Source organism: Oncorhynchus masou, chromosome 1 (genome assembly GCF_036934945.1).
Source record: "Oncorhynchus masou masou isolate Uvic2021 chromosome 1, UVic_Omas_1.1, whole genome shotgun sequence".
Lineage (NCBI taxonomy): Eukaryota > Metazoa > Chordata > Actinopteri > Salmoniformes > Salmonidae > Oncorhynchus > Oncorhynchus masou.
In genome coordinates this window covers 67,301,450-67,317,157 of record NC_088212.1, presented here as the reverse complement: position 1 = coordinate 67,317,157, position 15,708 = coordinate 67,301,450, and the positions used below count along the sequence as shown (strand labels likewise).

The 15,708-nt window shown below is 43.5% G+C and overlaps 1 protein-coding gene across 2 annotated transcripts in view; it reads right to left on the bottom strand.

The window, feature by feature from the left end:
- Window positions 1-3,948: 3,948 nt before the first annotated feature.
- The window catches only part of LOC135548831 (copine-7-like), a 43,631-nt gene continuing 31,871 nt past the window's right edge, over window positions 3,949-15,708 (bottom strand). For both annotated transcript variants that reach the window (XM_064978803.1, XM_064978814.1), the window contains 5 exons: window positions 15,203-15,257; window positions 13,941-13,992; window positions 13,482-13,615; window positions 10,198-10,434; window positions 3,949-8,853 (listed from right to left, as the gene is read on the bottom strand). In XM_064978803.1, the coding sequence (XP_064834875.1) occupies window positions 8,680-8,853; window positions 10,198-10,434; window positions 13,482-13,615; window positions 13,941-13,992; window positions 15,203-15,257 (652 nt within the window). In that variant the 3' untranslated portion in view covers window positions 3,949-8,679. The remainder of the gene's footprint in view (window positions 8,854-10,197; window positions 10,435-13,481; window positions 13,616-13,940; window positions 13,993-15,202; window positions 15,258-15,708) is intronic.

Genomic DNA, 15,708 nt, shown 5'->3' with positions numbered 1-15,708 from the left:
GGTAACTCTAATGAACTTATCCTCTGCAGCAGAGGTAACTCTGGGTCTTCCTTTCCTGTGGCGGTCCTCACGAGAGAAAGTTTCTTCAATTTGACTTGAAGAAACTTAAAAAGTTCTTGACATTGTTTTAAGTAATGATGGAACGTCATTTCTTTTTGATTATTTGAGCTGTTCTTGCCATAATATGGACTTGATATTTTATCTTCTGTAAACCCCCCCTACCTTTTCACAACACAACTGATTGGATCGAACACATTAGAAGGAAATAAATTCCTCAAATTAACAAGGCACACCTGTTAATTTAAATGCATTCCAGGTGACTACCTCATGAAGCTGGTTGAGAGAATGCCAAGAGTGTGCAAAGCTGTCATCAAGGCAAAGCCACCCTACTTTGAAGAATCTGTGGCTGTAAATCTGGGCACAAAGGGTCTGCAGAGAGAAGAGAGTGTTTCCCCATTACAGAGGAATGGGTCCATTCAGTTTCATTATCCATGCTAATATAGACAGGAGAACAGTAAGGGAGAGTGGGGTAAGTTGAGCCAAAGGGGTAAGTTCAGCCACCGTTGTTTCTAGGAAACCATACACAAAATGTGTAATTTGACCCGATATTTAGGAAGAGCTCATCATTTCATGGAGTCCGAGACGGTAAAAACCACATGGAAAAAGTGGTAATCAAGTTAGGTATAAAAAAATATAAAAAAATATTTTAACCAAGTCAAATGAATTTGTTGTGTTAGAGGTATCATGATGCTTGTATCTAAACCAAATATATACTTTTAAGATTGTTCTATACATAAGGTTGAGTCTCTATAAGCTTCAATATGAGGTCCTAAACTTAGCATGAAAGTGTATCCTAGTAGCTGTCTGAGCTAATATAGTCAAATTGTTTGCCTTGGTGTAAGTTGAGCCAATGGTTGAGCCAATGGCAAGTTGAGCAAATGTAAGTGTTTTCTTACAGCTGTAATGCAAGGCAGTATCGCTGATATGAGGTAATGTTAAAAGTGTAAAAAAAGAACAAAGTGTTTGTTAGGTAGGCGGCTCATCTTACCCCATACACTCAATGTGGCACTGTCATAGGATGCCACCTTTCCAAAAAGTCAGTTTGTCAAATTTCTGCCCTGCTAGAGCTGCCCTGGTCAATTGTAAGTGTTTTGTTTTTGTGTGTAGATTGATGAGGGAAAAAAGGTTGTAACGTAACAAAATGTGGAAAATATCAAGGGGTCTGAATACTTTCCGAATGCACCATATTACTTTCTGTATAGGAACACAGGATCTTGAAATATATTTATATATCTTTGTGGGAAAGAATATTATATTTCCCTTGACGGAGTGATGCAGAATATAAAATAATGCTCAACTTACCCCACTCTTCCCTACAGCCATGCCTGCTGGAGGAATCCAATACCTCTCAAATGGTGGGCAGAGCAGCTCAACTTACCCCACTCTTCCCTACAGCCATGCCTGCTGGAGGAATCCAATACCTCTCAAATGGTGGGCAGAGCAGCTCAACTTACCCCACTCTTCCCTACAGCCATGCCTGCTGGAGGAATCCAATACCTCTCAAATGGTGGGCAGAGCAGCTCAACTTACCCCACTCTTCCCTACAGCCATGCCTGCTGGAGGAATCCAATACCTCTCAAATGGTGGGCAGAGCAGCTCAACTTACCCCACTCTTCCCTACAGCCATGCCTGCTGGAGGAATCCAATACCTCTCAAATGGTGGGCAGAGCAGCTCAACTTACCCCACTCTTCCCTACAGCCATGCCTGCTGGAGGAATCCAATACCTCTCAAATGGTGGGCAGAGCAGCTCAACTTACCCCACTCTTCCCTACAGCCATGCCTGCTGGAGGAATCCAATACCTCTCAAATGGTGGGCAGAGCAGCTCAACTTACCCCACTCTTCCCCACAGCCATGCCTGCTGGAGGAATCCAATACCTCTCAAATGGTGGGCAGAGCAGCTCAACTTACCCCACTCTTCCCTACAGCCATGCCTGCTGGAGGAATCCAATACCTCTCAAATGGTGGGCAGAGCAGCTCAACTTACCCCACTCTTCCCTACAGCCATGCCTGCTGGAGGAATCCAATACCTCTCAAATGGTGGGCAGAGCAGCTCAACTTACCCCACTCTTCCCTACAGCCATGCCTGCTGGAGGAATCCAATACCTCTCAAATGGTGGGCAGAGCAGCTCAACTTACCCCACTCTTCCCTACAGCCATGCCTGCTGGAGGAATCCAATACCTCTCAAATGGTGGGCAGAGCAGCTCAACTTACCCCACTCTTCCCTACAGCCATGCCTGCTGGAGGAATCCAATACCTCTCAAATGGTGGGCAGAGCAGCTCAACTTACCCCACTCTTCCCTACAGCCATGCCTGCTGGAGGAATCCAATACCTCTCAAATGGTGGGCAGAGCAGCTCAACTTACCCCACTCTTCCCTACAGCCATGCCTGCTGGAGGAATCCAATACCTCTCAAATGGTGGGCAGAGCAGCTCAACTTACCCCACTCTTCCCTACAGCCATGCCTGCTGGAGGAATCCAATACCTCTCAAATGGTGGGCAGAGCAGCTCAACTTACCCCACTCTTCCCTACAGCCATGCCTGCTGGAGGAATCCAATACCTCTCAAATGGTGGGCAGAGCAGCTCAACTTACCCCACTCTTCCCTACAGCCATGCCTGCTGGAGGAATCCAATACCTCTCAAATGGTGGGCAGAGCAGCTCAACTTACCCCACTCTTCCCTACAGCCATGCCTGCTGGAGGAATCCAATACCTCTCAAATGGTGGGCAGAGCAGCTCAACTTACCCCACTCTTCCCTACAGCCATGCCTGCTGGAGGAATCCAATACCTCTCAAATGGTGGGCAGAGCAGCTCAACTTACCCCACTCTTCCCTACAGCCATGCCTGCTGGAGGAATCCAATACCTCTCAAATGGTGGGCAGAGCAGCTCAACTTACCCCACTCTTCCCTACAGCCATGCCTGCTGGAGGAATCCAATACCTCTCAAATGGTGGGCAGAGCAGAATCAGGATTGTGGGATATTCTTTTCCCAGGATATCACTTCAACCCCAACATTATGTTTTATCAATGTTACTACTACTTTGCCCGGCAGTTATGAGGTTTAAAAATAAACTTCTTTACAACCATGTGATGGAAGGAGCAGGGTTTTTACAGTAAGACTTTAAGAAGCATCTTTAGCCAGCTAAGCCTTAGCCTCGAGCATAGAGCTCAGCTGGGGTGGCTTGTGGATTCTATCTGGCCTTGTGAGGGCACTGAACAACAGTCAGTCAAGGCTTCTGTTTAAAAAAATAAAAGTCTTTAAAGGAAAACTTCACTCTATTCCGGACCGAGCAGTTGACCCCCCCCCCCCCCCCCTCTCTCCCTGGTCTTCTCCAAACATAGGTATTCTCACATCCCTGTCACCATGGAAACAGCCGCTATGCAGCGCTCTTGCACAATAGCCGTTGAATGAAAGGAACTGTCTGAAGTAGCAGTCTTCACCCCCAGTACATGTACTGCCACTATACAGCCTCATCCTCACTGACCCGGCCACGGTGAGCGTGTGCATGGAGTATCTCGTCCAAAGCTTCCGCCACACCGGGGAAATCATACGAGAGCAGAGATTGCGTCTCTCAAAAGACTGATGCATTCCTCTCTCAATTGTATTCCTCTTTCCCATTTAAATTGAACCACAAGGCTAAAAACATGTTATAGGTCACAGGAAATGAACAGGGGATGTCACTCCATCTCTCTGGTGGTTTAAAGGCATCAGTAAGTGCTTTGAGTCAGATGTGGGACTCACAGGGGCCAATGTAATGGAAATCTGTGATAAATACCTATTGTTGCAACATATTATCCGATATTGTCTTACCACCCCCAAATGGTACGATGTAAGTTCCCACAACCTGATAACCTGAATCGAATGAAAGAATAACGATCAAATCAAATGGCAATAAATACTAAAACTTTATTTAGTTTTTCCACTTCAAAAACATGGAAGAAGAATAGGGGTGAATATTTCCACTTTTTTTTCACAAGGATGAGACATCACAGACACTATCATGCAGTTGACTGGATTTATTGGCCTAAATGCAAGATAAAGAGAGCATACACAACATGAACAGAGGTTTGTGCAAATGCAGGCTTGCCTATCAGCATATCGTACTCCAAAGGAATGTACAACACATCTTAACAACAGAAGTAAGCATGCAATGAATTCTCTTTTTAGAAATAAAATATATCTATGACCTCAAAATCATCCAGTGGTTTAGGGAATACACAGCAGGGCAATAGACTCGCCTGTATTACCTTCCACCCATAGCACAGTAGTGTTCAGAGCCCACGTTTGTCAGTGGTGAATGTAAAATAAATACCTCAGATTATGCACTCTTCGCAGTGCTCATTTAAAACCAGTCATTCTCCCTGCATAAATATTTTAAAGGAGACATCCACCATTGAAATCAATACCGCTAGATACAGTATGCATCAGGGTTAGCAATACCTGCAACTGACTGTGCATTTGGTCTAAAGGGTTTATTCTGAAAATGAACTAAGCAAAGGATGATTTGAGTTGATGGAGAGTGCATTGGCTTGTGCCTGAGGGCAACATTAAATCATGAGCCATGTTGTCCAGGGCCATGTTGTCCAGGGCCATGTTGTCCAGAGCCATGTTGTCCAGGGCCATGTTGTCCAGGGTGGGAACAACAGTACAGCACAGCAAAGAAACAACAGGAAGGTGCTGATACTTGTGACTTGAGCATATGGTATTCAAATCCCGTTCCCCCTCAGGAACAGGAATACTGATTCATATCAGCATGATATCACTTGCTGTTGCTCGGAGTGTGTAATGTATGTATGGTCTTAGTGTGAGCATATGTTGGGCTGCACACAAGCCAATTATATGAAAATGCACACTGTTTTAGCTTGTGCAATAAAGATATGGACCAAGGGGCTGTAACAGATAACAGTGTACCCCATCATCTTGCCAATGATTCATACATTTCTCAATATAGATCTGATAGATAAGGTTTCCTGCCATTGCACAACAGTAATCCTAAAGATGAGATATCCATTCATGTGATGAATAAATCTATGGCATTATGCCATCTTGAGAAATGGTGTCATCATATTCAAACAAACACATAGTAGATATCCAAACAAAAACAAACAAAACATTAATTTAATAAATATAAAGTACTTCAATATATTACCATTGATGTCGGAACTCAGTCCAACAGAACATTGGCAAATGTTCTACATCCATTTCCCCATCCTACACGTCCCACTGCAGAGCCCCAGTGTGGAGATGAAAGTTCATCCAGGGTTATTTACATTCAGCTGATCAAGGAGGACTCCAGATCTGGGAGTCCTGAATGAATAGGCCGAAGCTTGGAACTCACTGTTCTTCAAAGGAGCTCAGACCACAGCACACAGGAGCACTGTACCGGGGGAGTTTAGCCACAGTTATGTACATAAGAGCACATGGGCCACCTGGGAGAGATGCAAGCATTGAGGGAGAAGCCAAAGTGAACTTGATAATTACAAAGTCGCATCAACAAAGGAGACAGAGGCAATGGCACGGACTGGCATCCAAATCTAAAAACCCATATTATGCTAATTGACCATCTATGGCGGGTTCAACTGAATTCCAGCCTACATGTGGTTGTCACTGTCCAGAGAAAGGTATTGATAAGGATTAGAGCCAGTTTTACAATATCCCAGACAGCTGTGATGTAATCTTCCTCGTATTTCTCCATTATGAGCAAACATTTGCAATCTTTATACTGAATGCAACCTGTTTTTAGGTGTTATTCTTAGTGTATGTAAAAATATGGGCCGACAAAATAATAGGATTTCAGTGATTCAGGTTACCTCTGTTTGCATCATATCTGACGTAGATACCTGATGCACCTAAACTACGTCAGTAGGAGTTTTAGCAGAAGAAGTTTATGGAACTACGTGCAAGACTTCTTACCCATGATTTATACAATTAACAAGTCGAAGTGTCAACAGAGAGAACAAAATAGTTCCTAAAGGGGAAAATAAGGGTTACGGGACATATTAATCATGGAGGGATGTGCATGTAAAGCTGCTTACCATAAGTCAGCAGCATCTCATCCAAACAAGTCAATGTGAATACAAGGTCATGATCCCACTCTCTGGTTTCTCATTAATGTCAGTGTACTCCTGTGACATTTGCACTCTTCAAACAATAGAAATCTTATCAATTCCACCGTATTTAGATTATTTACGCGACAGTGCAGTGAGGTCTTTCACATGAGTGATGCGATGCAGGGTTATCGCATTGGAATAAGATTTCGGTTTTGAAAGACCTAAAATATCGTTCACAGCCTTGTGACACAAACACCACGATGAGCCCCATTTAAAATGTTCCTCGTTAATTCAGTTAAGAAAAGTAACTGGCTAAGGCTCCAGATAGGTCAGGTTGAGAAAAAGATAAATCCCTAAGGTCTGCTTCATATGGAGGTAAAGGTCATAACAGTTGATAAAGATCTGATTTATCTTGATGTAGAACTTTATCATTCATTTACACTGTACATATATTTGTTTGTATTTGTTGACTTATTTATCATGTATACTCTATCATGTATATTCTGTAACATTTCATTTGAATGCTCTGCCATCATGCCTGCATAAGGTCACTATAAACCTGAGATTGACATAACATGTATGTACGTCACATTGCTTAATCTGTAATAAATCACTAAGCTTTAAAACGTTGTACTGTAACGTAATATTAGTGTGAGTCATGTTACAAAATGTCAAGTTGGCTTGTACAGTACCCGACAAAACACCTACTCATTCAAGGGTTTTTAATCAAAACTATGAAATAACACATGGAATCATGTAGTAACCCAAAAAGTAGTAAACAAATCAAAATAGATTTTAGATTCTTCTTTGCCTTGATGACAGCTTTACTGTCATGAGGAATGCTTTTGAAGGAGTTTCCACACATGCTGAGCACTTGTTGGCTGCTTTTGCCTTGACTCTGCAGTCCAACTCATCCCAAACCATCTCAATTATGTTGAGGTCGGGTGATTGTGGATGCCAGGTCATCTGATGCAGCACTCCATCACTCTCCTTTGTCAAATAGCCCTTACACAACCTGGAGGTGTGTTTTGGGTCATTTTCCTGTTGAAAAACAAATGATAGTCCCCCTAAGCGCAACACAGATAGGATGGCGTATCGCTGCAGAATGCTCTGGTCGCCATGCTGGTTAGTTGTGCCTTGAATACTAAATAATTCACTGCCAGTGTCACCAGCAAAGCACCCCCACACCATCACACCTCCTCCTCCATGCTTCATGGTAGGAATCACACATGCAGAGATCATCGGTTCACCTACTCTGCTTCTCACAAATACAGAGCAGTTGGAACCAAAAATCTCAAATGCCAGATTCTGATGTCCATAGTTAAGTGTTTCTTGGCCCAAGAAAGTCTCTTCTTCTTATTGGTGTCCTGTTGTAGTGGTTTCTTTACAGCAATTCGACCATGAAGGCCTGATTTACACCGTCTCCTCTGAACAGTGGTTTTTGAGATGTCTGTTACTTGAACTCTGTGAAGCATTTATTTGGGCTACAATCTGAAGTGCAGTTAACTCTTGATGGTTTTTGCGACTGCAATTTTACCAGATTGACTGACCTTAATGTCTTAAAGTAATGATGGAATGTAATTTCTATTTGATTATTTGAGTTGTTCTTGTAATAATATGGACTTGGTCTTTTACCAAATAGGGCTATCTCCTGTATACCCCCCTACCTTGTCACAACACAACTTGTTGACTCAAACGCACTAAGAAGGAAAGAAATTCCACAAATTAACAAGGCACACCTGTTAATTGAAATGCATTCCAGGTGACTACCTCATGAAGCTAGTTGAGATAATGCAAAGAGTGTGCTAAGCTATCATCAAGGCAAAGGGTGGCTACTTTGAACAATATAACATATTAAATATATTTTGATTTGATTTGTTTAACACTTTTTTGGTTATTTCATGATTCCATGTGTTATTTCATAGTTTTGATGTCTTCGCTATTATTCTACAATGTAGAAAATAGTAAAAATAAAGAAAAACCCTTGAATGAGCAGGTGTGTCCAAACTTTTGACCCGTACTGTATATGACTACCTTTTCTGTGCAGGCATCATTTAGGAAAAGTTAAATAAGGTGTTACCTAAATCTCTCATGTGGTTTGATATGTTTAGATTCCCCCTCCCCCAATCCTTCAGTTGACAGGCTCTTCAGACAATACCAGTGATGGGCAGTAAGACAGAGAGACACAGCAGAGCAAAATGGACACAGAAGAGAAGCAGACTGAAGCCTTGGAGAGCCTTGAAAGTCATGAAAAAAAATCAGCTGAGGGCCAAGTATCAGTATCAGGGCAGAAGGGGACAGAGAGCCTGTGACCATAGTTGATCAACTTTGGGAGGGATTCACCTGCATGCATCCTCCAGCATCATGCTGAACAGGCAGATGGATGCACAGCCAGGCAGAGGGACATGATCCGAACGGAGAGAGAAAACAATCCAAAGGTTTCTTTTCCAGTCTGTGTGTGAACACTACGAATGAAAAAGGAATGATAACAACACTAATATTAATGACCATGGTTCTTGGTCCATAGCAGCGATCTGCACCCTCTCTCTCTCTGGACTGAGATGTGGTCAGGCCGTGGTCCCCACTGCTGGCAGTGATTCTGTAGGGGTGTTGGCAAGGGAGGTGGGAGAGTCACATGATGGGACGGGCGGCATGGGGCAGATGGCCTTGTGACTGTAGTACTCCACCACCTGGTTGGGCACCTCCGCAAGGACACATTTGGCCAAGGCAGCAGGCGAGGCCTGTGAAAAATAGAACATAGCTTTAGTCTGGACAGTTCTGGCACAAGACCCCAAAGGGTTAAAAGCAATCATTTTTCAGTGGCACCTATATCCAATGAAACTCTGGGCAAATTCTTTTTTAACCTAACAAAGAAAGAATGGAAAGAGTGATTTGTGTTTTCCGTTGTTTGGGCAGCGGTCAAAAGGAAATAGTGATTTGTGTTTTCTGTTGTTTGGGCAACGGTCAAAAGGAAAGAGGGCTTTGTGTTTTCCGTTGTTTGGGCAGTGGTCAAAAGGAAAGAGGGCTTTGTGTTTTCCGTTGTTTGGGCAGCGGTCAAAAGGAAAGAGTGATTTGTGTTTTCTGTTGTTTGGGCAGTGGTCAAAAGGAAAGAGGGCTTTGTGTTTTCCGTTGTTTGGGCAGCAGTCAAAAGGAAAGAGGGCTTTGTGTTTTCCGTTGTTTGGGCAGCGGTCAAAAGGAAAGAGGGCTTTGTGTTTTCCGTTGTTTGGGCAGCGGTCAAAAGGAAAGAGGGCTTTGTGTTTTCCGTTGTTTGGGCAGCGGTCAAAAGGAAAGAGGGCTTTGTGTTTTCCGTTGTTTGGGCAGCGGTCAAAAGGAAAGAGTGATTTGTGTTTTCCGTGGTTTGGGCAGCGGTCAAAAGGAAAGAGGGCTTTGTGTTTTCCATTGTTTGGGCAGCGGTCAAAAGGAAAGAGGGCTTTGTGTTTTCCGTTGTTTGGGCAGCAGTCAAAAGGAAAGAGTGATTTGTGTTTTCCATTGTTTGGGCAGCAGTCAAAAGGAAAGAGGGCTTTGTGTTTTCCGTTGTTTGGGCAGCGGTCAAAAGGAAAGAGGGCTTTGTGTTTTCCGTTGTTTGGGCAGCGGTCAAAAGGAAAGAGGGCTTTGTGTTTTCCGTTGTTTGGGCAGCGGTCAAAAGGAAAGAGGGCTTTGGGGAGCACACAGACAAATCACATCAAGGCATTTTTGCATTTTTCATCATTACTTTTCTAGATTAATGGATTTTCTTTCCTGGTGAAGAAAAAAAAAATTTTTTAGAAGGGTTTTCTGAAGCCCCTCCATCTGTAGCACTGGCAAGGCCAGCAGAGGAAAGGCTGCCTTGCTGTTAGCATGTCTTCAAAGCCCCATTGGAGGGTAATGCTATTACTGAAGGGGCTTTGGAGGTCACACTGTAAGACTTAATGGCCGCCAGCATCGCTATTATAAAAAGTACTGCAGTTCTGAGAACTTGGAGACCCACACCTCTCTGTTCTTTTGGCTTGGTTGGAATATGACTGCGGCATAGCAGAGTAGAGGGAGGTAGGGAAGGTGGAGGGATGGAGGTATAGAATGAGGAAGGGAAGGAAGGCAATACTGACCGTTTTGAAGTCTCTGAAGGGCACAAACTGCACAATGTCCCTGAGGACGGGCTCTCCTTTGGGTGAGCGCAGCACCCCGTCGTCCCCGTCCAGGATCTGCATGTCTGTGAAGTCTGCATTGCCCACGCCAACGATGATGATGGACAGGGGCTGGTAGGAGGCACGCACGATGGCCTCGCGTGTGTCTGCCATGTCTGTCACCACGCCGTCTGTGAGGATTAGCAGGATGTGGTAACGCTGGAGGAGAGAGGAAAGAGGAGAGGGTTGCGTGTTGACCTTTTTCACCACACACTTCAGTGCCCTTGGTTTGTCTGTGAGTAACACGTTATCCTCTGCAATCTGACTGCTCCCACTGAGAAAAGTAATAATGCATTCATCTCTAGTCCCATCAACACCTCTCTCGCTCCCTGCAGGGTATCAATACAAATGAGAAAATCCTCAACATCTACAGATATCCTACATTTGCCTAAGAATTTTACATATGAGGTCTATAAGTGTATTTTTTATTTATTTGTATTTTTTATTTCACCTTTATTTAACCAGGTAGGCCAGTTGAGAACATGTTCTCATTTACAAATGCGACCTGGCCAAGATAAAGCAAAGCAAACAAACAAACAAACGTACAGTCAATAACACAATAGAAAAAAATTAGAAAAAATCTATGTACAGTGTGTGAAAATGTAGAAGAGTAGGGAGTTAGGCAATAAATAGGCAATAGAGGTGAAATAATTACAATTTAGCATTAACTTTGGAGTGATAAATGTGCAGATGATGATGTGCAAGTAGAGATACTGGGGTGCAAAAGAGCAAGAGGGTAAGTAGTAATATGGGGATGAGAAAGTTGGGTGTGCTATTTACAGATTGGCTGTGTACAGGTACAGTGATCGGTAAGCTGCTCTGACAGCTGATACTTAAAGTTAGAGAGGGAGATATAAGACTTTTGCAATTCGTTCCAGTCACTGGTAGTAGAGAACTGGAAGGAAAGGTGGCCAAAGCAAGTGTTGCCTTTGGGGATGACCAGTGAAATATACCTGCTGGAGCGCGTGCTACGGGTGGGTGTTGCTATGGTGACCAGTGAGCTGAGATAAGGCGGGGCTTCACCTAGCAAAGACTTATAGATGACCTGGAGCCAGTGGGTTTGGCGATGAATATGTAGTGCGTGGTGACAAAAACGGATGGCACTGTGATAGACTGCATCCAGTTTGCTGAGTAGAGTGTTGGGGGCTATTTTGTAAATTACATTGTCGAAGTCAAGAATCGGTAGGATAGTCAGTTTTACGAGGGTATGTTTGGCAGCATGAGTGAAGGAGGCTTTGTTGCAAAATAGGAAGCAGATTCTAGATTTTATTTTGGATTGGAGATGCTTAATGTGAGTCTGGAAGGAGAGTTTACAGTCTAACCAGACACCTAGGTATTTGTAATTGTCCACATATTCTAAGTCTGAACCGTACAGAGTAGTGATGCTAGTCGGGCGGGAGGGTGCGGGCAGCAATCAGTTGAAGAGCATGCACTTAGTTTTACTAGCATTTAAAAGCAGTTGGAGGCCAAGGAAGGAGTGTTGATGGCATTGAAGCTCGTTTGAAGGTTTGTTAGCACAGTGTCCAAAGAAGGGCCAGATGTATGCAGAATGGTGTCATCTGCGTTGAGGTGGATCAGAGAATCACCAGCAGCAAGAGCGACATCATTGATATATACAGAAAAAAGAGTCAGCACGAGAATTGAACCATGTGGCACCCCAATAAAGACAGACAACATGCCCTCCGATTTGACACACTGAACTCTATCTAAGAAGTAGTTGGTGAACCAGGTGAGGCAGTCATTTGAGAAGCCATGGCTATTGAGTCTGCTGATAAAAATGCGGGTGATTGACAGAGTCGAAGGCCTTGGCCAGGTCGATGAAGACGACTGCACAGTACTGTCTTTCATCGATGTCGGCTATGATATCGTTTAGGACCATGAGCGTGTCTGAGGTGCACCTCTGACCAGCTTGGAAACCAGATTGGATAGTGGAGAAGGTACGATGGGATTCTAAATGTTCAGTGATCTGTTTGTTAACTTGGCTTTCGAAGATTTTAGAAAGGCAGGGCAGGATGGGTATAGGTCTGTAACAGTTCGGGTCTAGAGTGTCTCCCCCTTTGAAGAGGGGGATGACCGTGGCAGCTTTCCAATCTTTGGGGATCTCAGATGATACAAAAGAGAGGTTGAATAGGCTAGTAACAGGGGTTGCAGATTGTCTACCCCAGCTGATTTGTAGGGATCCAGATTTTGCAGCTCTTTCAGAACATCAGCTGTCTGGATTTGGGTGAAGGAGGGGGGGGGGGGGGCAAGTTGCTGCAGGGGGTGTTGAGATGTTGGCCGGGGTAATGGTAGCCAGGTGGAAAGCATGGCCAGCCATAGAAAAGTGCTTATTGACATAGTCGATTATCGTAGATTTATCGGTGGTGACAGTGTTTCCTATCCTCAGTGCAGTGGGCAGCTGGGAGGAGGTGCTCCTATTCTCCATGGACTTTACAGTGTCCCAAAACTATCATCATATTCCTATGTATTCTCCTCTCAGATGTCCCATGAGTCCTTAGGCATTAAAGTGCCCCGGCTACAGTTTTAACTCATGTCCTGAATTATTTTTGCATTGATCCTTTGTTGATCCTTTGTTCTCATTTACTGATCAGAAGAAGAAGGGATGATTGAATAATAAATGAAGATCAGTACAAGGACGAAGGAGAAGAAACGGACAGAATGATGAAAAAGTGTTTCAAATGTAATGGGAATAGCCAGAGGGCAAACTAATGTAGGAACACATTGATATTAAAGGCCTTGGGCATTCTTGTTAACTCAATCCTTACCACGTTTCATTGAGAGATTTTAAAGGTGCTTTTGCAGAACCTCAATAAATTATAACAGATTTATACAATGGGTTGGTCTAATCCTGGATGCTGATTGGTTAAAATCCAGTTCCTGCCGGTGTCTATTTCACAAGTTACCACCGGCTAAAGCTATGAAATGCCTATTTACTGTTCTATCTCACTGCGCAATCCACTGTCTCATCAGCCCAGCCAGACAATTTATAAACTTAATCTCTACTGTAAAAAGCATCTAGACATTATCTCCAATTTATTTTAGACTAGTATTTGGTTTTCAACAGCAGAGATTTGTATAAACCTATAAAAATTTCACCCAAGGAGGTTCAATGGGTGGGATATCAGTTATGGACATTTTTACTTTTCTCCATATCATGCAGGCCTGTACTGTACAGCACTCCATTACAGCAGTAAAGGGACACTTACTGAGGCATCTTTGATGGTCTCCTCTCCTGCTGACAGCTTGGCTATCCTGCTGATGATGGGAGAGACGTTGGTGGGGCCATACAGCTGGATCTTAGGCAGGCAGTTCTGGTAGGCCTCCACTACCCCCTGAATCTCTGATCACACACACACAAACACAGGCGTTCTACTGTGGGTACACACCTTAAAGTGGCATATTGAGGAAGGAAAGGAGGGAGACAGGTGGGCTGGAGCAAAATAACTAAGGGACAAAGTATTACTGGAAATGTACATTTGTAGTGCTCTGTGTCCATTAAAGGTGGATTCTGAGAGCAGGGAAAGCACTCTCAAGCTCCACATGCTATCCAGTATGCACATTTTCCATTGTAAAATGTCAGCGGATTTAGATTGATGGAGGGTCGGGCAGAGCTGCTGAGATGATCAGAAGTATAAGGTACCCAGAGGAGGCTTCATCTCTGTTACCTTCACATTCATCGTCCTCTGGGTTGAAATTGATGGCAAAGTCATGGGACACCTGTTTGTTGGGAAATAAAACAAGGTCAGACACTGTTGTACTGGAAATAAGTGTAGACAAAATCCCTATGTCTCATTCGAAATACAACTGGGGTCTTCAAGGACACTAATTTATTTCAGTCCACATTTTACGATCATTTGAATGTCTGGAGTAGCGGTGGAATAAATGAAAATATAGGACCATAAGTCCACATAAAGCTTTACTTTGAGTATGAGAATGACCCTGTTCCTGATACAAAGTGGACATCTTATTGGACAAAGCCACAGCCACACAGCCTTTTGAGAACTTTTACTATTTTGGGTAAATACAACAGCTTTGGGCTCTTGGACTATTCTAAGTGACAGCAACAATACAACATTTACAGATTTGTTTTTATAGCATTTTAGCAGCCTGGGGTTCAGAAAGTGGTCAGACGTGGCATTTCTCTATCCAATCAAAACAACCGTCTTTTTGGTCCAGTGTATGCACCTTTGACAAGACAGATGTCATTAAGCCATAATTACAGAACTTACAGTAGATAAGACTATTTATAAGCCAATGCACAGAACAGAAGCAGAGTCTGATAGCCTTATTTGATCTTTTCTCGGTCTGTTGACCTGCCAGTACTTCAGTGTGCCTGTGATTCTCCATCTCTGGAAGCAGTCTGTGTGTCTGAAAGCGATGTGTGTGTGTGTGACCAGATGTGTGTGTGTGTGTGTGTGTGTGTGTGTGTGTGTGTGTGTGTGTGTGTGTGTGTGTGTGTGTGTGTGTGTGTGTGTGTGTGTGTGTGTGTGTGTGTGTGTGTGTGTGTGTGTGTGTGTGTGCGTGCGGCACTTCAAACCCTCTCCCCAGGGTGCTAGTTAAAACAACAGCCAGATCTCTGTTTTCCATGCCAAATCTGCTAAAACAACGCCCCTGTCTCGCTCCTGAAACCTTCTGACAAGTGGCCATCAACACCAAGGAGCCATGCTTGCCATTATTCTAATTCCTCAGAACATGTTATTTTCTCGGGGACAGGTTGGTATTTCCAGAGAAGGGGCTTGTGAATAAAAATAAACTCAATTATGAATTTGAAATGTGAGATTTTGACAGAGTGACGAATGGTGTCAGGATATAGGGCAATCAGCCCGTTCAATATATAGACTCAGGGCAAATACCAAGAGGAGAGAGGATGGAGGGAAAATAAGCAGTGTGGGGGAATATTATAACAACTAAACAAGATAATACTCACCTCATAATTGGGTGGAATTCTGGCACCAAATCCCAAGGCGGAAAATCTTTTGTCACTAAAATGTAAAGTAAATCAATCATACAATAATACTGTTGTCGCTGTTACAACAGAGTTACACGGTCACTGGTCAAATGGAAGATACGTGTTAAGAACATTACTGTAATTTATCTCTTTCAAACAGAAAAAACTACACTGCAAATCCCTCCTTTTAAGACTTGTTTACAATTTAACCAGTTAGGACACTCAAATGGCAATTTAAGATTTGCTTCTTTGTCCCAGCTGTCAGTTTGCACCTATGGGGTGAGATTATGTTTCTCCCCGCCAACAAGTGGTAATTGTGCGGTCACAATTGCTGTATTCCCCACATCATTATCGGTATCATTCTAATATGCTGAGCTGATGTAGTACTACTATATGCTCTGCCATATTGAATGCATTACTCTTTGTCAGGAGGGCAGGAGAGCACTGCACTAGAGGAATGAAGGCAGGAACTGTGGGGGAGAATG